Below are 25,016 nucleotides of genomic sequence, written 5' to 3'. Positions count from 1 at the left end.
TTATCACACCCTCTGTGCATCGCTGGCACACATGGCTAGCCAGACCTGAGGTCATCCATCCTCAAGTCCCATTAAATCACAAGGAAAAGAGCTGAGAACCAGAAGATTGATTCCACCCTTACCATCAGTCAAGCCCATTATCTGTTCATTTCTCACGCCAGCCCTAAGAGGCAGGTATCCTAATTCCAGTTTTACGAACAGGAAACGGGACTCTAAATAATTAGCTCAGGATCACATAGGCAATAAATGACTCTTCTAAAATCTAAACCCAGTTTTGTTTCCAAAGCCCATCAACTCCCCATTAGACAATTATCTAGGGAAGTCTGTGCAGGGGAGGAGAGAAAAGCCGGGGTGGATGGAAACTGATCTAAAGAATAGATGAGATTCAAGGTAAAACACCTTTTGCTTATAAAATCTTTTCCAGACTGTTCTATGAGTTACAAAATGGACACACCCACGTGGTTTTGCCTGTTTGGGTTCAATATTAGGATGTGTTCATTCTGGGTACCTCTTAAAGACAGACATTTAGCTTTACTACCTGTGAAGGTGTCAACTTTGCCTGTCAATGGCTACTGCTGAGAATCCACTGTCTTGTTCCAGTTGCTGGTTTTCTTTCTTCTACCTAACAATTGTAAATGGTGGGTAGAACCCATTCCAGAGGCACCTTCAAACTGAGAGGCTGCCCAGCAATTTGTTCCAGGAGTTTTTTGGGAAACAGAATTGCCAGTGAGCTCAGAATCCACTCTGGCCTTTACCACATAAAAAGAGCTACTTATTTTTTTAGAGGAAAGGTGCTACTTATTATATTGAGCTCTTCCTTTAAGAGGCGGGCTCAGAGGACGGTCAAGGACAGCTTTCCATGGGATTCCGTGAGCCTCCTGCAAGCCTGGAGCTAAGGCTTCCTCTCTAAAAGGGAAACAGCCCCAAGGCAAGGTTGAAAAGTCACTGTGAAAGAGCTCCAGACACTTGCCTCCTGATATCAGAAGATTTTTCTCTGAGTGAACCTCAAAGAGGTTTTTATTTTATTTTTTAGTTTTTAGTTAAGTATTTATTTTAGCTCAAGGGCATTTTGAGTATTTGAAATATATATTTCTGTAGTGGAAATGAAAATTCACTCCTTAGAGAGGACTGCAAAAATGTCTGTATCTCAGAACAAAACACTAAACAAAGTGAAATATGGAATAAAACTTACATTAAAAAGCTCCCAAATTGTAAACCTCTTTGGAATACTACATCCTCCATGATGCCACCTGGGAAACTTTTTTTCAAACCTATCTATTTCGAGATCATGGGTGGACGAAGTGTTTCCATGGGCTTCGATTGCCAGACACTTGGATGGAAAGAAAGAAGATCATATGACTTCCTGCCAACAACCTCTGAATTCTAATCTTGGCTTTGACACAGGCTGACTTTGGGAATTTAACCAACTTCCTTTTTCTGGCCAAATGATTGGATTTTATAAAATTACCATTTCAAGGAACCATAATGACAGCTTTTTGATAAGAACTTTAATGTAGATGTCTCTTAGGACATCTTGTTAATTAATAATGCCAACTGCTCCCTAGCTTCTGCATGGAGTTATTTTCTTAATAAAGTGTGAAACTTAGTTAATGTTGGTGCTTTTGGACGACAGGTATAGTTGTTTATAAGTGTGAACAATATGAACTCCCCTCCCCCCAAAAATTTTGGCTTAAAAATGAAAATGTTAGCCAGGCACAGTGGCGCACACCTGTAATTCCAGTGGCTTAGAGGCTGAGGCAGGAGGATCAAAAGTTCAAAGCCAAGCTCGGCAAAAGTGAGGCGCTAAGCAACTCAGTGAGACTCTTTGTCTCTACATATAATACAAAATAGGGCTAAAAATGTGGCTCAGTGTTCAAATGCCCCTAAGTTTAATCCCCAATAACCACCCTCCACCCCCAACAAAGAAAAGTGTTCAAATAATCTACTAAAACAAAAAAAATGTACAAAATATTTCATATTAAGAATCTTTGTCACTGGGCACAGTGGCACATGCCTCTAATCCCAGCAGTTCAGGAGGCTGAGGCAGAAAGATCACAAGTTAAAAGCCAGCCTCAGCAACTTAGCAAGGCCCTAAGTAACCCAGCGAGACCCTGTCTCCAAATTAAAAAAAAAAAAAAAAGAATTTTTTTTTTTTTTTTTAAAAAGGGCTGGGGATGTGGCTCAGTGGTAAAGCACCCCTGGGTTCAATCCCTGGTCCAAAAAAAAAAAAAAAAGAATCTTTGTCAACAAAGTACTTTATCCCACCGATTATGTTCTAAAATATAGTATTATAGCTTTTAAATGATTAGAATGCTTTCATGACAGGCATTTTAATCAGAATGGTTTGTTTTTATTGGGTAATTAAGATTCTTAACTTTGTTTACCATTATTCATCAAAGCTTTATATATTTATATATATATATATACATATACATAAATACATATATATATATATATATAAAACATATGTGATTTAAATATAATAATAAATATATATGACACATGCCAAAACAAAGAATAAATTATGGGCATTTTCCTTGAATTTAATCTCTCAAAATAGACCAGGAATGTTGACCAGTATTAGTGTAAAAATATCATGTGTAGCAAATCAAGATCTAAACCAGTTGTACCAGAGGATACAATTAAACCTCTGTTAGTTCATGATTTTCTAACTCACGTGATAATCTGAATTTAATATTGTTGTAGGCCGATAGAATTTTAGCATTATAGGGGCCTTTAGAAATTATCAAATGAACCTCCTCGTTTTGGAAGAATATCACAAAACCCAGAAACATTAAGTGATCTGCTAAAACCCCAGAACTAATTTATAGCCAGGCTGGAACTGAACTCAGCCTTTGTTTTAATTCAGAATAGTAAGTAGGTTCCTGGGAGGTGTGTGCTGCTGTGCCAGTACTGGTTCAGGGTTTTCACCATGGCAGAAGTGCTAAAGTAAGGACATGATAACAACTAACCTTTGTGCCAGGTACTATTTTAAGCATTTTACATAATTAGCTCTTAAAATTCTTGCAGTAGTCCTATGAGGTATGCAAGGCACACAGATATGTGGTACCTTGCCCAAGATCACACAGCAAGGAAGTCTCAGACCAGGCTGAGTCTGTGCTCTTAGCCTAGTACTCTACTCTCTTTTTATTAGTGAGATAAGGTAAAACGGATCATTACAGTTTACCCCTCTATATCGATGGGTTCTGCATCTGTGAATTCAACCAACCATAGATCAAAAATATTTGGAAGAAAAATAGCGTCTCTACTGAACACATAGAGACTTCGTGCTCTTGTTGTTTCCTAAACAATACAGTGTAACTATTTACATAGCATTTACATTGTTTTAGGTATTCTAAGTTATGTAGTGATGATTTAAAATATACAGGAGGATGTGTGTAAGTTATATGAGAATAGTGTGCCCTTTTATATAAGAGGATTGAGCATCAACATAGACTTTGGGACCCAGAAGGGGTTGTAGAACCAAGCCCCTGTGGACGACTGTCACATACCAACAGACAGCTTCAACCAGAGGGCTGTGGAGATCCAAAGAGAGGATACATTCAGGATTGAGGAAAAAAAAAGCAGAGAGGAAAGGGTCTGGAAACGGACTTCAAAGGTTAGCCAGGCTTTCAGTAACAGGAGAGATGAAAGAAGGTTAAAGGCATTGAAGGAGCAGCCTGAACCAAGGCACAGTGTGAGAAAAAGCACAAGATACATTCATAGAATTTCCCTCTGGAGCCACTGGAGCCACATGGAGGAAGAACATCAGGAGTTGAATATTTTCAAGACAGTTGCCAAAATGAGATTATTTTAAAAAAAGCAATAATATGGACAGACACCCAGTCAAAAATGGTTTGAGAATTCAGAAGGCTTCTTGCACAGATTAACAAAGGTCTCTCACTTTTCTTCTTTTTCTTCTCTTGAATAAATGAAATAAGAAGTATTCTGTTTGAGACATAGAGGCTATGTCTTAAATTCCAAACTATTATTCATTAAAAGAAAAGGATTCCATAGGAGTTTCCTTTTTAGTTGAAGTTACAATTTTTTTTTTTTTTTTAAAGCAGGATCTCACTAAGTCGCTTAGGATCTTGCTAAATTGCTGAGCCTGGCCTCAAACTTGTGATTCTCCTGCCTTAGCTTCTTGAGTAGCTGGGATGACAGGCATGCACCAACCAAGCCCAGTTCCAACCTGCAATTCCAAGAGTGTGAAGCTTTTTTGATTTTAAGATTCCAAATGTCTTATGTCCTCTGTTTAAATATTTTATAGACTAGACCTTGTAACTTAGATATCTCATGCACACATGAAACATTCAAGATGAGTGAAACATTTTCCTGAAAAGAACTAAATACTTAAAGTTGCAGGTGACTTTGAAATTCTAGTAGTTTGGTGGCCTTTCATTATGCATGTGCTTTCCCCTTCAATATTGCTAAATGCTCAAAACTTTTCCTTTGCCACCAAAGGCTATTGTTTAGTCTCTGCTGCCACTGTGTTCATTGTGGCACTGATTGGTATGTATTCGTGTATTCTGTGTGCACGCTTGGGCATTTTTGCTTTTTTTTTCAGTCGATTAAACTTGTATATCAGTGCCTCTGCAGAATTAATATGAAAACTCCTTTTTGATACAGGAACTTCCTCAACAACCTTCTTTATCATTGACTTTCTCTATTGACTTTTTTGGGCAAAGATTAAGTCTCTTTGTAGCTCAGTTTCTTTGTTGCATAAAACAAAGACCATCCCTTTGCTCCCAGCCTCTCAGGTGTCTGAGAATAAGTGAGCATTGCTGGGTAGGGCTATTATGTGCTTAACAGATATTTTAGTCTATTCAGGCTGCTACAAAACAACAACAACAACAACAAAAAAAAACATAGACGGGGAGTGTATAAACAACAGAAATTTATTTTTCACAGTTCTGAAGTCTGGAAAGTCCAAAAATCAAGACATTAGCAGTATCAGTATCTGAAGAGGATTTGCTTTTTGGCACTTAGTACCTTCTTGCTGTCTTCACAGGGTAGAAGGGAACAGAGATCTGTCACAGTCCTCTTTTATAAGAGCACTAGTTCCATTCATGAGGGCTCTGCCCCCATGACCTAGTCACCTCCACCATGTTCCTCTGCATCATCTAGGAAGTTAGGATCCCAATTGTGAATTTGGAAAGATACAAATATTCAGACCATAGCAAATACAATAGAAGGCTGGGCATGTTTTGGTCAGATTTTTCATTGCTGCAACTAAAAGACCCAATCAGAACAAATATAGAGGAGAAAAAGTTTATTTGGACTCACGGTTTCAGAGGTCTCAATGCATAGACAGCAGACTTCATTCCTTGGGGCTCAAGGTGAGGCACGACATCATGGCGGAAGAATGTGGCAGAGGTAAGCAACTCACATGATGATCAGAAAGCAGAAAGAGAGACTCCACTTGCTAAATACAAATATATACCCCAAAGCCACAGCCCCCCAATCCCCACCTCCTCCAGCCACACCCTACCACTTTAGTTACCACTCAGTTAATCCCTATCAGGGGATTAATTCACTAATTGGGTTAAGGCTCTCACAACCCAATCATTTGTCCTCTAAACTTTCTTCCATTGTCTCACGTGAGCTTTTGAGGAAAACCTCACATCCAAACCATATCAGGCATTTTATTAATTATAATGGTAAATATATTATTAATTAACATGGTAAAAAGCAAAACTAGGATTTGAACCCACACAGCCTGACTTCTAGATTTAATTACTAGATTGTTCTGAAATGGAATGGATTATCTTCTAAGATAGTGTTCTTTTTTGGAGGGCAGATGCCTAGCAAGTAGGAGAAAGGGGTTGCGACTTATAAAGTTCTGCAATTTTTGGAATTCAATTATTTGTCAAAGATTTGTCCCAAATCTCAGAATTGTGTCCTGTCTCTAAGTCAGGTAAATAGAGAGTAAGTACCAAAAGTACTGTTGCCTCTGCTCTAAAATTGTTATAGGATCATCTCTACTGCGCCTAAGTCATATACACCAATGGCTGGAGACAGTTCTTTCAGCAAACATGAAAGTCCTGGGAAAAACGCACAGCTCATGTAGAGTTCCACAATTCGGGAGCCAGGCATAGTCTGGGTGTGCCAGGCTACATAGAGGTCTTCATTCTGGAGGCTTCCAGAAGATGCAGACTTCTGAACTCAGTGATAAAAGACAGCGGGGACAGGCATTCCAAGAAGGAGGAGAGTGTGAAGGAAAGCACAGGTGTGTGCCTGTATGGGGAACTCCATCACTTGGGTATAGCAAATATGAGCAAATGAAAAAAATAAATGGAGCATTACATTGGGCATTCAAAGTCCCCTGCCCTTGCTACTCTCTCTTTACCTCACCACAGTGAAATTTTTTAAATTTTTTTTTTAGTTGTTGATGGACCTTTATTTTATTCATTTATTTATATGTTGTTCTGAGAATCGAACCCAGTGCCTCACACATGCTAGGCAAGCGCTCTACCACTGAGCCACAATCCCAGCCCTCATAGTAAAATCTTGATAGACAAGTGAAGGAAAATAATCTTTCACAAAATTAGAATGTATTGAATAAAATAATATTTATTTCACAGGGCAGTCTTTGGTAATTGTAATGTAGGTACGTATTGTATTATACCAAATTGTTAATTATGCGTATGCAAAGTTGTCTTTTGAACCAAAGAATAGTATAAACTAATAAAAAAAACATAATTGGATTTTTAGTAGTATAATATTAGTGAAATCACATAGGACAAGGCCTATTTGTGGTACATAGTAGGGAGCTTCAGAAGTTTTTTGTTGAATATGTATGTCCATCAGAAGTTCCTTAGACCATAAGCAAAACTAATAACCACATTCATGACTCAAAACCTTAAATTAGAAACTGCCTCTAATACTTCTAGAAATAGAGCAAGCTCAGATTAAGATTAATAAATACAGTTTACTCATTAAAAATAGAAACATTTTCTTTTTAATGAGGCATAAAATAATTTCATTAAATAGTTTTATTAAAGTAGCAAAATCTTATGAAACTAATTATAATTTATATTAGTGTTTCAAAATTATTGTTCAGTTTAACATTTTGAAAATGACTAATGCCCTATTTTACCTTAAATATAACAAATCAAAAATAGAAGTGTGTTGCATATCAGTATGTCAGCCCTACACCTAGCAGAACCTTCTTGAGTTTTTCTCCTTAATGAGCACTTGATGATTGATCAATAATCAGTTGGGGAGCTAATTAAAGCCACTAGAGTGATAGATGGCCCCGAGTAAGGTTCATCAATATAGCAGTATGCTAGACAGACTATGGGGACATTGTTCATTTGGGAGTATTTTCTGTAAGGCAAGGCAGCTGAGTTATGGTCTCAGAGCCCCATGGAGAATTCCAGAGAATCTTCTATCCCTGGCATAGCATAGTGTACTGCTTGCTGTCTCAAGTCAACAGAAGCAGAAGGAGATAATTAGTATAATTTGTTGTTACACTTGTGTTTCTTTTAGGTTAAAATTTATCTGCCATCTACCCTGACACTAAAAAAATAAAAAAAAGGCCCCTTTAACCACTAAGAAGTATATGTATTTCCCCAAATGATAAATCTGTATAGTATTGTTACAATTCAGATTCATATCTAAAATCCTGGAGTCAGTAGAACTTTAAAGTTGGAAAAGGCCTAAGAGATCACATGGACCAACCACCCTCCATGTAAGTGAAAAATCCTTGCCCAGGATCACACAGGCATGCACAGGGGACTGAGGACTAAAAACCCTCAGAAATCTAAGGCAGGGGGAGCCTTGTAGGAACACTGGCTCCTGAAGATGGGGACAAAAACAATCATCTCCAGCAGGAAAAAAAAAAAAATAGGAATGACAGCCTGGATGCTATTTTCATATTCAGGCAGCTCCTGACTCAGGATGGTTTAACTTGATTTTTGACTTTCTGACAGTGCAGAAACGACAGGCATTCAGTACAAACCGTACTTTAAATTTGGGATTCTGATGTTTTCCCCAACTTAGCCACATGCAGTACAGTCCTCTCTCGTGATGCTGGGCAGTGGCACAAGCCATCGCCCCAACCCAGCCGCACAGTCAGGAGGGGAAACAACCAATTCTCTATGAGGTGCTTCGTTGCCAGAATTTTGGGGATATTGTGTTTTGTTTTCACATCGAATCGTGACTACAAAGTGCCCATCTGTCTGTGTTCATGAGATCTTCAACACTTGATTATAAAATAGGCTTTGTGTGAGATGATTTTGCACAACTGCAGGCTGATGTAAGTGTCCTGAGCAGGCCAGGCTGAGCTGTAACATCATTCAGAGGTGAGGTGTATTAAATGCATTATTGACTCATGATATTTTCTACATATAATAAATTTATAAGGATGTAATTGTATTCTGAGTTGAGGAGCATCTATACCACTCAATGCTATCCTACTCCATTTCCTCTAAACCTTATCAAATATTCCCTTTGTAAAGGATCTATTAAAATTCTCTTGGAAAGAAGCCTTCTGGCCCCAGAAGTTATGGGATGGGTCTTTCCTTCTGTGGTCGTGGCTCTACGTTTTCCTTCCTCTTTAATTCCACACTTGTCAGTGGTTCTGAGCTGTATAGTTTGATTTGGTGATTTCCCACATTGTGGTTCTAGAGAGAGAGAGACCTCCCGTTGTCATGTTGTCACCTCTAATAGATGAGGCCACACTGGGCATAGCATCAGAAAGGCAGAGTTTATAGAGATATTTTGCAACATAATAGGGCCAGAATCCAGGTGTGCTGTTTTGTAGACCAAAGCTCTTTCCTTTAAAAATGCTACTGTGTATAATTACTCCTGAAACAAGATCCTTAACACTACACTGAAGAGAATATAATTGTTTTCATGACTTTTATTAGCCTGACTTCCTCCCTTTGCAGTGTTCTCTGTCCTTCCCTGTGTTTTGTTCATTTTCTGCATCTCCGTTGCCCTGTTATTTGGTTGGTTGGCAGTCCCTGCACAGCAAGATCCAGAGACCCAGACAGTGCCTTTTGTTCAAAGCATTTGTTTCGACTATAAATATAATTTGAGGATAAATTCAGACTGTTATGGCTGATTTCGTTTCAATGGAGCCACAATGTACCTCAAGTTTTCTTGGATAAACAAGCTGAAAAGACAGCATTTCATCCTATTTGATTGTCATGTTGGCCTGTTTGCTCATTGTTATGGTTTAGATGTAAGGTGATGTGGGAGACAATGCAAGAAAGTTTAGAGATGAAATGATTGGGTTATGAGAGCCTTAACCTAATCAGTGCATTAATCCACTGATGGATTAACTGGATGGTAACTATAAGCAGGGAGGGTGTGGCTGGAGGAGGTGGGTTATTGCAGGCATATATTTGGGGGCTATATGTTTTGTCCCTGTAGAGTGGAGCTCGCTCTCTCTATTACCCCTGGTGCCATGTCCCCAGCTGCTTTCCTCTATCACGTGCTTCCACCATGATGCTCTACTTTATCTCAGGCTCTGAAGAATGGAGTCAGCCATCTGTGGACTGAGACCTCTGAAACCATAAGCCCCAAAATAATCTTCCTCCTCTAATGGTTCTTGTCAGGTATTTTGGCTGCAGTGGTGAAAAAGCTAATTAAAACCCTCATTCTAAAGAATGAGTGCTGAGATTCTTAACATATGTAAAAAGAAATATTGCTAACTTCCTCCCTTTTACCTTTTTAGAAATAATAATCCTTCGAATCATGGAGAAATCATTATTTATTATTAATGAATTCTTTTATGGTAATTTTTTTTTCCTCAAATTTCAGTCGTTGGCATTTATTGCGTGGTTATCATGTGTTAACCTCTTTCTTCTGTGCTCTTTGTGTGTTAACACATTTAGTCCTCCCAGCTACCCTATACAGTAACACTGGACGTTCTGTTTCACAATGAGGAAGTTGAAGGCACAGAAAGATTAAATTATGTTGGGGTGAAAAGAACTTTCTGTCTACCTCTTGGATAATTTGAGACTATAAAACAGACAAATTAACAGGAGAGTATGTGAGAATCACACCAAGTATGAAAACTCAAAATAGGACCAGATGGTTAAAGCTTAAATACCTTCTTCATAGGGGGAGGGAACTAGGGCCTGTCAGCGTTCTGGAGATAAATGAATGAGCCTGAAGAACAGATATGGCGTGGCACAAAGTCCATCTGGGCTCTGGTGTGATGTTTGACTTTCAGTCCCTTCTGTGATGTGACTTTAATCTTCCTCAGTTGAGAAAATAACAAGAAGATAGAAGGCAAGTCCATTGTTTCCTTTTGGTGCATCCAGTCTTCAGGTAATTAGGGAGCTTTGGAGAAGAGCCCTTCCCTGCCTCTGCTGCTCCCCAGGGGCTCTCAGTCTGAAATCCCAAGCAGCACATTTTGCATGTTATTTTTCTGAGCCTCAACAGTTACTTGGCCACGATCCCACAGCCAGAAAGTACAGAGGCAGAATTCAAGCCCAGGCAGGCTATCTTAGGGGTCTGAACTCTTAATCATCAGTATAGTGCCTCTGAAGGTGACTTCTTCTATAAATGTTACTTTGCAAATACAGTTAGGCTTTGTGAACTCTTGTTTTCATTGGCGTAAGAACATTCCAGACCCAGGGAGTGGGTGTGTGAAAATTCATCATTGTGACAGTCCTAACTGACCACTTGGAGTCTCAGGGATCAGCACCTTTTTTAGCCCAGATGTCACAAAAGAGAATAAAAATTACTGTCTGGGGTCATGCACAGGACTTAAGTGGGAGGAGAGGGGTGGAAGACAAAGAGTTCAATTGTTGATATTGGCTGAGTAGCATTCATGTTAAGGGTTTGGTTTCTCCTGCCGTTACGTTCTTTATATAGATAAAAATATACTCCCACACCATTTTTCTCCCTAAACTTAAATTTAAGCTGATTTAAAAGAAGCCTGGAAATCCTTCTCTTAAGTCCCATTCAGCCTACCCTTAAGTCCACAACTGCCCCCACTCCCACCTCTGTTTTACAGCGAAAGCAGGCTTTCTCTGTGTCTTCCCCTTGAAGCCTAGCACAGTGCCTGACATATGGACACTCAAGGGCTCATTGGTAGATGAATAAATGCATGTCAGCATATATTACTCCCCTAAACTTGTGCTGACAACCAGCTAATTTAACAATAACTGTTATGATGTCCATGTAATTCAACAATAACTGTCAATGTATGTTGAAAATGTGCATTCCAGATAGGCTGGAAGGTTTTTTCAAAATATGAATTCATATAGTATGTTTTATGAACAGGTAGGAGTCTGAGTATTGAACTCCTAGGCTTCCCTCCCTGATCTTTTAGATTCATTTCTAAGAGGTTTTTGGCTAGCCTGAATCTCAGCAGGAAACAGTGGGAAAATCTGACATTTGTCTGCCTTTGTTGCACCTCAGATTTCCCAGCTGCCTATGAGAGATGGGGAAGGGCACCTGTGTGAAGCCAGGTAGTCTGGTCCCAAAACCTGAACTCTTACTTCTACATCAGACCTTAGAAACTGCCAAGAATGAGGACTACCCACCATGCTATGTGCTTCCCTGCCTTGCCAATTAATCCCCATTTGCCATGGAGGAACAAGGCTTAAGGAGGCTAAGAAACTGTCCCATTAGGCTGCAGTCCTCGAACTCAAATCCAAAAACTCCAGAAGTCATGTTCTTCACCAGAATTGGCTGAGTCACCAAAGAGCAAGAGGCTGGAGATGGCAGGCATAGAGATGCTGGTATACCATGTCCTAAATGTGCTTAAGTGAAGTCCTGCTGCTGCCCTGATCTAGAATAAGCCCCCAGAGTCTTAGGGTGGCTGAGCAGAGGCCATAACCTGGAGGGCAGGACTAGGGATGTACAGGCCCCTGGAAGAACCAGGCTCCTTGCATTGCAGCTGTAGGGGTCCCCTAAGGGTGTCCTGTGGCCTTTTCTTCTCTTTGAACCTGAGCACCTCCTGGGAAACAGTAGAAATGGGCTTCTAAGTCTGTGGTTCTACCCAGGTGGTATTGTTAAAATGGTTCTCGCAGACACAGTTACAATTAGAACCCTCAATACATTGATTATAGAAAGTGGATCTTGATCTTAGGTTGTTGAGAATTAAAGCAAACTAAATAATGTCATTTCTCAGAAGGGCTTTTAGTGATTGATGAATTTAGTGAAGCAGCAGGCTATGGAGTTAGGAAATATTTTCACGAACATATTGCTTCTCATCCCTATCCTCTGTTGAATTGCCATAGCATCCCCCCACATTTTGCTGGGGATCCAACCCAGAGCATCATGCTTGCTAGGCAAGCACTCCACTACTGAGTTACATCCCTGGCCTCCCACACCTTTTATTTTGAGGTCCATAAATTCCAACACTTATTGTACTTTGCAGTTAGTGAAATAAAACTATTTGTCGTCCCATTAGTGCCACGCCAGGTATTTAATGATGGTGCTATTTTTGGGATGCCAGGGATGGAGAAAAACAATGCCAGGTACATAGTAGACATTTAATAAATATTTGTTAAATGAATGGGCAGACTGACTATAAAATGAGTTCCTGGCCTTCATGTGTTTCTCACCAAATGTCTATTTTGCCCATATAGTCTATAAAACAATATTAAGGATTTAAGGTACTCTGACTTTGTTGTCACATGTGGCAGAGTCTGAAGTGCTCTCAATAAATTAAGTCTTGGCATCCTCCTTTCCCACTACACCTTCGCTGATACTATCTTTGCTGCCTCAATGCCCTCTTACTTAGTCTCTGCCCACTAGGGAGTATCTAAGGCCCATGTTTCAAACTCCAAAATTGTGAACTCTTAGAAGATGGGAAGCAGGTGTTTGTAAAAGAGTACTCATCAGAGGGGATGAGCACGAAGCAAATGAGGAATCAATAATTATTTTTCTGATCCATTTTCCTCCTATGGAAACAGAGTGATTGTATCCCCAAGGTCTAGAGCCCTTCCATCTGTGCAATGCTTTAGACTTTCCAGAGGTTATGGTGTAGCAGTTCAGAATGCCTCATCTGAAGTCAGACTGTCTGGCTTCCAACCATTATTCAGCCAGTTACCATCTGGGTGTCCTTAGACAAGTTACCTAACCTCTTTCTGCCTCAGCTTTCTCATCTTTACAATAATGGGGGAAATAAAGTTACCTACCTCATAAGAATTACTAAAAGAATTTAAATAAGTTATTTTGTAAAGTGCTTAGAATAATGTCTTGTCACATAGTAAGCATTATGTAATGCTTGTCAAACTACATATATACATACAGATCGTGTATGTCTATATTGGTGGTGTATATTCACATACATAGATATACACATACATAATAAATACTCCGTAAAGTTTAAGTTAAACAATTGTGGACACACAATTTGGCATCCACAATAACTTCATAAGGTGAGCAGAGATATTAATAATTTCTTCACACTTGGTCCTTGGTAGATCCATTCCTCTAATTCATGTCTTCTGATTCTGAACGAGAAATCAAAAGGTAGAAACTATAGCTTTTATCCACTGATCTTCTCCCAAACATGTAGTTTTCAGATTCAAAATTATCTCTTTATACCAACTGTTGAAATTTACTATAAGTATTTTAATTATTTTGATTTAACGCACAAGAATTGTGTCAGATTCAGGATATGAGCCTTTCAGTAAAAATTAAAAATAAAAATATAAAGATTCTATGAAAATTATTCTAGAGGACTTCCCAGTTTCACAAATAAATCCATGATGTGGGTCACTTTTTATTTGACTACATTTTTCCTGCAATTGAAGAAAGATAAATTGAGTGTGTTGAATGGGGAATTATGTTTGAAGTTTTAGTAGAGAAGAATTCAAATTGGAAAATATGCTGTTGGACTACATTTAAATGGATATATGTCTGTCATGCCATTTAGTATGCAAAGACTTGTGTTTGCATTAAACTGAGGGAGAAGCAGTTATTTTCCTGGCAGTATATATTCAAAATGCACCTTTGAAAAATAAAGGCATTTTGTTCTTCTCTGGGGGGGGGGGAAGCTGTTATTTTATTTTAAATACAAGACATATTTGACTTCTGTCAACAGCTTACATTTTAATAATGCAGTTTGTACTTGCATTCATTATCTGCAATTAGAATTCTTGAAAAGCTTTCAGCATTTTTCTCCTGAACTTTATTAAATTCATTCATCGTTACTGTTAACATTTTAGGGAACAATGATTTCATAAGTCCAATTGGAAAACTAAAAAGAAATTTGTTGTCTGAAAATTACTGCTGAACTAGGTGGAGCATCCTCAGCTCTTATGCTGAACCTCATTATGATCAGATATTTACACGCTTTTCATCATAGTTTTGGGTCAGACTCTAATGTTTTCCTTTTAACCCACATTAGTTAATAAGAAATCCTATGCCAGCAGTCAGCTCAGTCTTTCTCTTATACTAAGGCTTAGTTTGTGCAAATTACCTGCTTATACTACTGCCTACTATCCAAGTAAAACAAGAGTCCAGAGGACTCATTTCTTTGTCATGTATTGAACGGAAATATTTCTCAGATACCCAGAACTGTCTGATATGTCTTTTCAACCAGGTGTGATGGGAGACATGTGTTCTCATTTCTTTCTGCCTCTCAGTTAACAAGAACACAAACAGCTCTCTGAGTGGGGCATCTGTGCGTGTGTGTGTTTGAGTTTTTTCACCCTCTCATTTTAAGATGTAACTGGAACCAGGACCTAAATGGTATGTGGGTTTGCTTCAGGCAGAGAATATAAACAGAACCAAGCCTAGCAATGCAAGGTGTGTAATGGATTCATTGACCTCGCTGTTTGCCCAGCTGCAGGGTGACTCCCTTCTCATTCCCCAGCTGCCCAGCTCCTTCCCACTACTTTTTTATTTTCTTTTAAACTGGAGTAGCCAACCAAACTTCCCCCGGTTAGGTTTGATAATTACTAAAAACAGACAACTTTCCAATGACAGCTCAGAAAAAGCCGCCACTGCTGTAAAGTTCAGCCTTTAATTTATTCAGTACTGCCTTTGCATTTTTAAGAAAAGACATCATTCGATTTTTTTAAAATAAAAATAAGTAAAGGCTCTTCACCCAACCCAAGTTTTACTCTTCAAAGTAGTAATCTTAAAAACATGTGTTGTTGAACCATATGAAAATATCAGTTTTCCAAGTTTTTTTAAATAACCTACAGAAACAGCAATTTTATGTAGTTCAACCTAAATAAACAACATTTGTTCCAGAGATGCTTCCAGGCTTCACATTGTATTAAGACTCATCTTTTGAAGTGAGAAAACTAAAATTTATTACTTAAAAATATTATATTAGTCTCAACTTCTTAACAGCTATACTTTGAGCTATAAAAAATGAATAACTTTTGGCTACTTGCAGATGACATGAATCTGCCTTATAATTTTTGACATATTCTATAAGAAAGTGCCAGCACTGATGCTCAGCGTTGAGTTCTAGTTCCAATATGTTCCTTGGTACGTTGATAAATCACACCTATGTGTGTTGGTTTCTTTCTTAAGGAATATAAATGCACAAAATACCCAGATTTCAGAATTTTCCCAGGTGCCTGACTCTGCAATGCACATTAGAATTATATTGGAAAACTGATTTTTAGGTAAAATCTCTAAAAATCTGTGACTATTTTATTCTTATGTATCAGAGAACACAGAGATTATATGTAAATGTTGTTACAAGAATAAGTAGCGAATACCTTTACTCGTTTTTTGAGAAAATATTTATTAAGTATGTTATCTAAAGTACTTTAGAGATAGATCAGTTTTATTTTGTTTCTGTTTTTATTAGTAGAGCATAAAATTGGCAGAGCCTCAAAAATTTGCATATTCTCTAACCCTGCAATTCTACTTCTAGAAATTTCTCCTAGGAATTATGACATAATTTTGTCCACAAACATTTTTGTAATAATAAGATAACCAAAATTTTTAATAATTGAGGATTCATTATATAGGTTAACAACTTGCATGGAAAAGATACGTTACAAAATGTTCCATAGATTCCTAAATATTATTAAAATATAAGTTATGTATAATTCATTTCCAAGGGAAGAACTAAGATGAGATATACGTGAAAGGTTTTCAGCACAGCTTTCTTTTTTTAAAATTTTTATTAGTTATTGATGGAACTTCATGAATTTATTTGTTTATAGGTGGTGCTGAGAATCGAACCCAGTGCCTCACATATGCTAGGCAAGCACTCTACCACTGAGCTCACAACCCCAGCCCCAGCACAGCTTTCTTTATAGAGCAAAAAGTTGAAATAATCCTAAAATATTCAACAATTCTGTTTACTTAGGTAATTATGGACATTACATAAAGAAGTATTATACAGACCTTCTTCTTTTTTGGAAGAATATTTAGTGATATAGAAAAATATTCTGATATATTAAGTAAAAGAAGACATTAAAAATTGTACATACATGGGCTGGGGTTGTGGCTCAGTGGTAGAGCACTCACCTAATACATGTGAGGCACTGGGTTCAATCCTCAGAACTACATAAAAATAAATAAAATAAAGGTATTGTGTCCATTTACCACTAAAAAAATAAAAATAATTGTACATATTTAAGGGGAGAAATATATATGGCATTTTTAAATGAAGAAGTGGGTGTGTGTGTTTTCATAGGTAAAAGACTAGAAGAACTGTATACCAAATCTTAACCATGATTTGCTTTGTATTTTATTTCCTGCTTTGTATCATATATTTTCTACACTGAAATTTTAAGTATCACTTTGTGATCAGAAAAAACAATGTTTTTAAACCACAACTATGTATGAACCTTAATATTTAAATTTGGTATTTTGACAAGTAGATTTTGTGTGATAAATTCTTTATTCCTATCTAAGCTGGAGTTTTGGTTGGGTTAAAACTTATCCATAAAAAAAAATTATCCATGAATAAATAGTTTATTCTGCAAATTAGTAATGCATGTGTGATTTTAGAGAAACACTTTTAAGCTTAAGAGAACTTTCTGAGTATGTTGAAAAGTTTGCAAAAGACTCTTAAATCATTTTTTCATCAAAGCCTGTCCCCTAAGTGCCTCTTCCTGGCAGGTGAATTTGCATATTTGTTTGGTTTATGTAGAAGCAATAGGCCATAATTCATGTATTTTACTAGCAATCTGGCTTTTCCCTGCCAGTTGGAAGGCGATATTTTTAACAGACACATCATTTAATGGTTTGCATTCACTCTATAAATTATAGGCGGACATCTTTTAACAATTTGGGTTACTTTTTCACAGGTGATGAAAACATACCACATGTATCATGCAGAGAGCATCAGTGCAGAGAGCAAGCTGAAAGAGGCTGAAAAACAAGAGGAGAAGCAAATTGGGAGATCTGGTGATCCTGTCTTCCATATTAGACTAGAAGAGAGACATCAGCGGCGAAGCTCTGTAAAGAAAATTGAAAAAATGAAAGAAAAGGTAAGTGAAAATATACTGCAGAGCCCTCCGTCTTCAGCGAGGAGCTAATAATGCACTAAGAACACTGCCGCAATCACTGATCTATGCACATTGTAAATTATTGTGAAATGACACGCATTTCCTCCCGTGGGAAAGAAAAATGTTTAAGACACATAAAAATCATGTAATAACAGCTGGACATCATTTAGTGAAGAATGCCAAGTATTGAGTATAAATGTGGAAAACTTGAACGGCAACAAAGAGATTTCATTGCAAATGGGCCTGAAGCCCAAATACATTGTTGTTATTCCCCATAGCTGGGTAATTTTAGTTTGTTATTTAAATCAATTTCAGAATGTACTTTTCACAAAGACTTAGAGGGTCATTTGTATATGTGGAATAAATTATTTAGATTAATAAAAATTCATGTATGTTTCTCTGTCTTATTTTAAAATGCCTTTGTCTCTCAATGCCTGCATCTTCTTCCTTTCCAGAGACAAGCAAAGTATTCAGAAAATAAGCTAAAATCGATTAAGGCACGGAATGAATATCTCCTAACACTTGAAGCAACTAATGCCTCAGTTTTCAAGTACTATATTCATGATCTTTCGGATTTAATTGATGTAAGTAATTACGGTTTTTATGTTTCCATATCAAGATGGAATTAACAATAGCTTTCCTTCATTAACTGGAAAACACCATTCTTGATTAAAATAATGTTATTTTATGTAGTACTCAGAAAAATACTTCCCATTCCACTGTATGGGATAATTACACACTATGGATTCTAAGATATTTGTAAAAAAAAAAAGCATGTATCCTAAAACCAGTGATAATCAGGTGGTTAGGGTCTTTGAAGCTGCAGCTCAGCCAGAAAGGGGACCCAGCCATTTTCAAATCATGTAGTGACATAGCCCCAACCATTCATTGATTCAAAATATATTAATTGGGCTCCTCCTTTTGTGATATGCCGAGGCCCTAAGAAGCCATGTAGAATGCTTAGCCTCTGGAAAATAAAATGGAGAAGCATTTTATTAATTTTTTATTATTTTTTATTTATTTATTTTTATTTTTTATTTTTAATTTTTTATTAATTATTTTTAATTTTTATTAATTATTTATTAAGCAAATGACTATACAAGTGATTGCTCTGTGACAATCATGACAAACACAGGGAAGCAAAACCGGGCACATGAACCACTCTGACAGATTGTTCCACGTCTCTGTACTTTCTTGGGATATGGAGTAAAAAAAGCAGTAATTGGGCTCATTTAGAATTCTCCAAAAATATATCCACAATTACATTCACACAGCATTCACGGCCGTTATTCCACAGTATTAGGCCTCTGCATCCTTCATCCTTTCATTCATAAAATGTAGCCTAGGGATCATGCCAACACTGTAGGAGATGCAAAGATGAAACAGACAAAAACCCTGTGCCCCCATATGACAGTACCTGAATTTAAAAGATAAAAGGGGTGATAAAAGCCATAAGAGAAGCACAGATAAAGTCGTAGAGATTCCGAAGCTTGGCTGCTGGAGCCTCACTCATATGCTACTTTGTATTGATTGCATCCAACAGCCTTATGATTTTATGAAATTATACATTATGACTCCCAACAGTTGTCATAATGTAAACATACAGTAAGTTAAAGCAACTTAATTTTTATGGCGAATTTAATGTAGTTAGCTATTATTTTAGAGAGATAATTCTAGACTTTTACAAAAGCATTGTTGAAAGAGAATTATTTTTTTAGCTCATCAACACTCTGATGATTTTCCCCTTTTATTTTAGTCTTCAAACAACTTTATCTTATAATTTTTTTCTAATATATTTTTTTTTCTGTAAAACCATGGAGTAATAAGGAAAACCAAGAAAACCTTTTTTCCTCTTTTTATTTGTTACTAGTATTTCAGTTTAGTAACTAATCCCTTCATTGTTTTAAATGCAGAAACTTTTTGTGGATATTTTTTAAATTTTTTTCTTCCAGCACTCTGATGAAATATAAGAAATTCTCTGATAGAGTGCTGCTAGGTTTCCTTTTAAAAAAAGAAAGAAAGAAAGAAAATTCTTTAGGTTTCCTGAATAAAAATAAAGAATAATGTGGCTAAGAAAGACTAATAGAGAAGGTGAATATGATCAGAGCAAGGTATATATATATGTGTGTGTGTGTGTATGTGTGTGTGTGTGTGTGTGTGTGTGTGTGTAAATGTCACAAAGAAACCCATTATTTTGTAGAAATAATATATGCTAATAATTGCTATTAAAAAAGAATTTTATGACCCCTTGTTTACAAATTCAGATCCATAAGTTTTCTATAAACTAATTTGATGTAACTTCTCTACATAATTTTTCATTTCAAACTTAAGCTAAGCCAGTTTTTGCACACGGAAAACTTTCCAAGTATTCAAAAGTATTTCTTTTATACCTACCAAGTACTGTTTTGGTTGATTACTTTTTGCAGTGTTGGGACTGGTACTGAGGGCTTCACACGTACTAGGCAAGTGCTCTACCACCGAGCTATAGTTCAGCCTTTATATATATATATATATACACACACACACACACACACACCCCATATACACATGTATGTATATGTTAGAGGAGAGGCAGTACTGGGGATGGAACCTAGCACCTGGCAATTGCTAAGTATGCACTCTACCACTGAGCTAAGTTCTTAATGCTTAAGATGATAGTGTGAAATGGTTAGTCCTCAGCTAATATTATGTGTTGGGTCTGGGGAGCTCTACCCCAGTGCACTCAAGCACCATTCTTGACAATAGGAATCCAGCAAAGTCAAACAAAGTCCTCACTGTCATGAGGTTTATGTATATGCTGGGAAATAGACAATAAATGAAGTTACATTTACACGTGTGCACACATATATATATGGAGTGATAGTGCCATAAAGAAAAATAGAACAGAGCTGAGGGAATGTTTCTTTTGATGGGATAATCAGGAAAAGCCTGGCCTTTGAATGGAGAATTGAGCTGGAGAGCCACACAGCCATCAAGGGAAGGAGACCCTCCAAGGGAAGGACTGGTAAGGCGAAAGCTGCAGAGGTGGAGTGTTCCAGAAGCTCAATGCTCACAGGACAGCAAAGGAGATTGGTATGGCCAAAGTTGAGTGAGGGAGAAGGGAAATGCTAGGAGAGAAGATCAGTAGAAGACCAATCACAGGGTTTTCTGACAGTGGAAGGGTTTGTATTTTGTTCAAAGATGGTTTTGAGCAGGAAATAACATCAGCTGGATTACATTTAAAGATTCTGAGTAGCCAAACAGAAAAAGACTGAATGGCTCAGGAGGTCAAGCGTAAATACAAATGCTTTATCAAGAGTCTTTTGTAGTTGGCCAAGCTAAAGATGATTCTGGCTTGGACTAGTGTGGCAGTGATCGACCTATAAGTAGTAGGATGCAAAATGCATAAGGTTGCAGATGGAAATCTGATATAGTAGATGAAAAAGAGGAGAGAAATGACTAAGATTCAGGTCCAGAGAAATGAATCAGGCTCCATGCCTGCCAATAATCTAGAAATTTGGGAGGCTGAGGTAAGAGGATCACAAGTTTGAGGCCAGACTCAGCAAATTAGCAGGACCCTGTTTTAAAAAAAAATAAAATAAAAAGGGATGGGGATGTAGCTCAATGGCAAAATACCCCTGGGTTCAATCTCCAGTACCAAAGGAGAAGGAAGAGGAAGAAGGAGAAAGAAATGGCATTAGTTTAACGATAGTGCTGTTTATTAAGATATTGAAGAGTAAGAGCTGTAGTTCTGTTTCATATAGCATGATTGAGATGCCTACTGACCTTCTGTGGGGAGATTCAAAGGAGAATCCTCAATGTTCTTGGAATATACAAGACAGAAAGAGCAAGTCAGAACTATGAGAGTCTCCATCACTTTCATGGATATTGAGCTCTTACTATGTGACAGGCAGGTTTCCAAGAATAATCTCACCAAAAAGGTGAATACTGTCTTTTCCATTTTATAGCTTAAAAAACAGAAAGCATAATATCTGAGGCTAGCCAGAGTATATAACTTGCTCAAGGATACAATAATACCAAGTGGTAGACTTCAAACTCAGACATTTCTTTCCCTCCAGATATAATTTACTCTGATGAAAATAAGTAATGGTTAAATGTGTCAAGTGATTTTCATTTTTCTCAAAAGTCAAAAATTTAAAGATCAGCCTTAAATTTAAAATGTGAACAATTCTCAAGTAATATAACTTAAACGTGAATTTTGAAAGAAACGACGTGAATTTTGAAAGAAACGACGTGAAATTGGTTTGCTGTCATAGTCAACTGAAATTGAGTGCTTTCTTAGTGAAAATAATTTTTCTGTTCCTTGTGTCATTTTTAAGGCATCAGAGTCTGAATATGTACATTCTAAAATGGCTGCTTATTTTGAGAAATCCAATTTGCATATATAGTGGTGATCCTAAAATCCATTAAGTTTGACCCTTCCTGGTGAAAAAAGAAACAGGTTGATTATTATGCAAAGATACCTAGAATCCTTTATGCTTTGTGGGTTTATTTAACAAAGTGCATTTGATATCGAGCTATCTAATAATAATGAGAAGAATTTTTATACCTCCAGTGAGGAAAAAGGCAAGCGACCTCTTTAATGCATAGTATTTTGTATGAGAAATGACTTGAAAGGCAGTAAATGTTTCTTGATGAACTTAAAGCATTATAGAGAATTCAAATTTGGACCTTTTATATAAATCTCCAATTTCCCTTGAGCTTCTACTCGTATCAATCTCTTTTTCTAACAAAATTTTTATGGTATCACAAAGATTAATATAAACTTTCCATAGAATATGTGTTTTCAAACTGTTATTTCACTATTACAGAAGCAAAACATGTAAATTGTAGAAAACTAAGAATACTATACACCAAAATGAAATGATCACATTCTTAACCACCTGGGATCATTAATGTTAAAATCTAGACTTTCTCTGTGTCCACATACATAGTTTTAGTTCAGGAGTTCAAAATCACATTTTACATATAGTTTTTTTTTTTTTTTAAAGAGAGAGTGAGAGAGGAGAGAGAGAGAGAGAGAATTTTTAATATTTATTTTTTAGTTCTCGGTAGACACAACATCTTTGTTGGTATGTGGTGCTGAGGATCGAACCCAGGTCGCACACATGCCAGGCGAGCGCGCTACCGCTTGAGCCACATCTCCAGCCCTACATATAGTTTTTTAACCTGCTTTTTCACGATCTCCAACTTTCCATCTCAATAGTCATCTAATAACCAGGCCATATTACAATTTCTGTCCCCAAAATAGGTTTCAAAACTCGTATGTCTAGATCAGATGAAATTTAGGATCATTTGTTGAATCAGGACCATGTGACCCATAAGTTTTCTGTTGTATATTATTTTGGTTTTTAATCTAGTGAAGCCCCTTGTGGAAGAGACATGGACAGTTGTTCCTTGGAATGCCCCAGCTTCTGATTTGTCTGAATACCTCCTGGATGGAGAAACTAACTGTTTCTCCATCCCTTGCACATTTCCCACAAAGTGAACCTTAGATTAAGTCTCGATGGGTTCAAGTTAACCACTTTGACTTTGAATACATCACAAATGATGTCTCTGTATCTTATGTGGGCACATAACAACATCTGTTTTAACCTCCTGCGGCAAATGTAAAATTAACTGGCTTGGCCTGGTGTTACTCTGATTCCTCCATCATAGAGTGACAATAGATGACAAATATTTTTAAATCTCCTGAATTTGTATTTTTATTAAATTGGAAATCGACTAATGTGAGACTCAAAAATGTCTGAGCTTTAACTTCCTCTTAGTCAACAAAATCCTTTCTTAGAGTATAAATTAATTACATACATAAAAGGAATATAACAATCCTTAAAATACTTTAATCAATTCACATATCTACTAGTGACCCCTCTTTAATAAAATCCCCTCTTGTTAACTGCTACAGCTAAACACTTTAATAACTCAACACTGATAGAATAGTTCAAGTCTCTTCTATGTATTTAAAGGTGATTTATTGGTTTTCAAAAATATTTAATAATTCTAGTATATTTTCTATTTTAGATAAACTTTACCTTGCTCATCAATATTACCTTGGATTAGCTCACTTACTTGCTTCCTCTCCCTCTCCTCTCTCTTGTTCTCTCTCAGTGTTAATCATTTATAAATAATAGTTACTGGAGGTCTACTGGAATTTATTTTTAGTACATCTTAAATTTTTATTGTACCTTTTGGGATGAATAAATTAATTTTATGTTGAGTTCTATTACTGAAAACAATACTTTAATAACCTTTGTAGGTAAATGAATTTCTTAATCAAGTCCTTATTTAAGACATTAGATATCAGAACTCTAAAGTTTGTTGAGGGTAATATATTGAAGCAGGGCTGGGGATGTGGCTCAAGCGGTAGCGCGCTCGTCTGGCATGCGTGCGACCCGGGTTCGATCCTCAGCACTACATACCAACAAAGATGTTGTGTCCGCCGAGAACTAAAAAATAAATATTAAAAATTCTCTCTCTCTCTCTCTCTCTCTCTCCTCTCTCACTCTCCTCTCTCACTCTCTCTTTAAAAAAAAAATATATTGAAGCAAATGATAACTTTCTTTTATTTTGGCTGAAAATATTTAAATGCAGTGTACCAAACACAGTTTAGAAATTTCTGTGTGTTCCAGGTACTGAACTAGCTCTAGGAAGAAGGAAAGGGCTTGTGACTGGGGAGGACTTGGGAAACTTCTGAAATATCAATAATATTTTGTTTGGGGCTAGAGTTGTAGTTCAGTAGTAGGGTACTTGCCTCGTAAGTGTGAGGCACTGGGTTTGACCCTAACACCACATAAAAACAAAGGCATTGAGTCCATATACAACTAAAAAAAAATATTAAATAATAATAATATTTTGTTTATTTAAAATAACTGTATATGATAATAATAATATTTTGTTTATTAAAAGAGGTGTGTATATTCTATAATATTCTTTAAGTATGGGCATATTTTTATATTTTAAAAAGAAAAAATAGGAAGGTATAAAAATTTATACCTTAAATGTTTTTAGCCAAAAGCTCACCAACATTATTTATATTTCCCAATCTTTCAATATTATGATTTCTCTTTTGTACAGTTTTGAGAACTCTTTCTTAGCACAAATCTCTTCCACTGTGTGTTATCTATAACTTCTAATCTTGAGTTCTCTCATGTAAAGAAACAATATCCTAGATATTTACAATGCCTTCACAATCTGATAAAGTTGTCAAAACTTTGCCTCATTTGATAGCAATTTTGTTTACTCTTAAGTCTTTCCAACAATTCCCTTCATGCTTCTTTCATCAAATATTTAATATTATATAATTAATATATAATTATAGCATATAATTATATGTTATATATAATTAATGTGTATTAATTATATATAATATATAATTATACAATATATTTTAATATAATATAATATTTTAATATGATTATTATATAATTTATATATTAATGTTATCGATATTATAATTTAATTAAAATATAATAAATATAAATGGAACAAATATTGCACAACTTACTACAGATTAGGTGTTGTAACAGAAATGTATAGGAATATTAGAGACCATTTAAATAGCTGTGTGTATTGACAGTCCTGTTGATATTTGTCACTGTACTTTAGAGCTAGAGT

General features: G+C 36.5%; 1 protein-coding gene across 2 annotated transcripts in view; it reads left to right on the top strand.

Annotated features, from left to right (window-relative positions):
- Positions 1 to 25,016, top strand: part of Srgap1 (SLIT-ROBO Rho GTPase activating protein 1) — a 273,907-nt gene that overhangs the window by 163,752 nt on the left and 85,139 nt on the right. For both annotated transcript variants that reach the window (XM_026392966.2, XM_026392965.2), the window contains exons 5-6: positions 17,202 to 17,384; positions 17,858 to 17,986. In XM_026392966.2, the coding sequence (XP_026248751.1) occupies positions 17,202 to 17,384; positions 17,858 to 17,986 (312 nt within the window). The remainder of the gene's footprint in view (positions 1 to 17,201; positions 17,385 to 17,857; positions 17,987 to 25,016) is intronic.

Source organism: Urocitellus parryii, chromosome 5 (assembly GCF_045843805.1).
Source record: "Urocitellus parryii isolate mUroPar1 chromosome 5, mUroPar1.hap1, whole genome shotgun sequence".
In the NCBI taxonomy this organism is placed as follows: Eukaryota; Metazoa; Chordata; class Mammalia; order Rodentia; family Sciuridae; genus Urocitellus; species Urocitellus parryii.
Note: the sequence above shows the minus strand (reverse complement) of the source record. Positions and strands in the feature narration are given on the sequence as shown.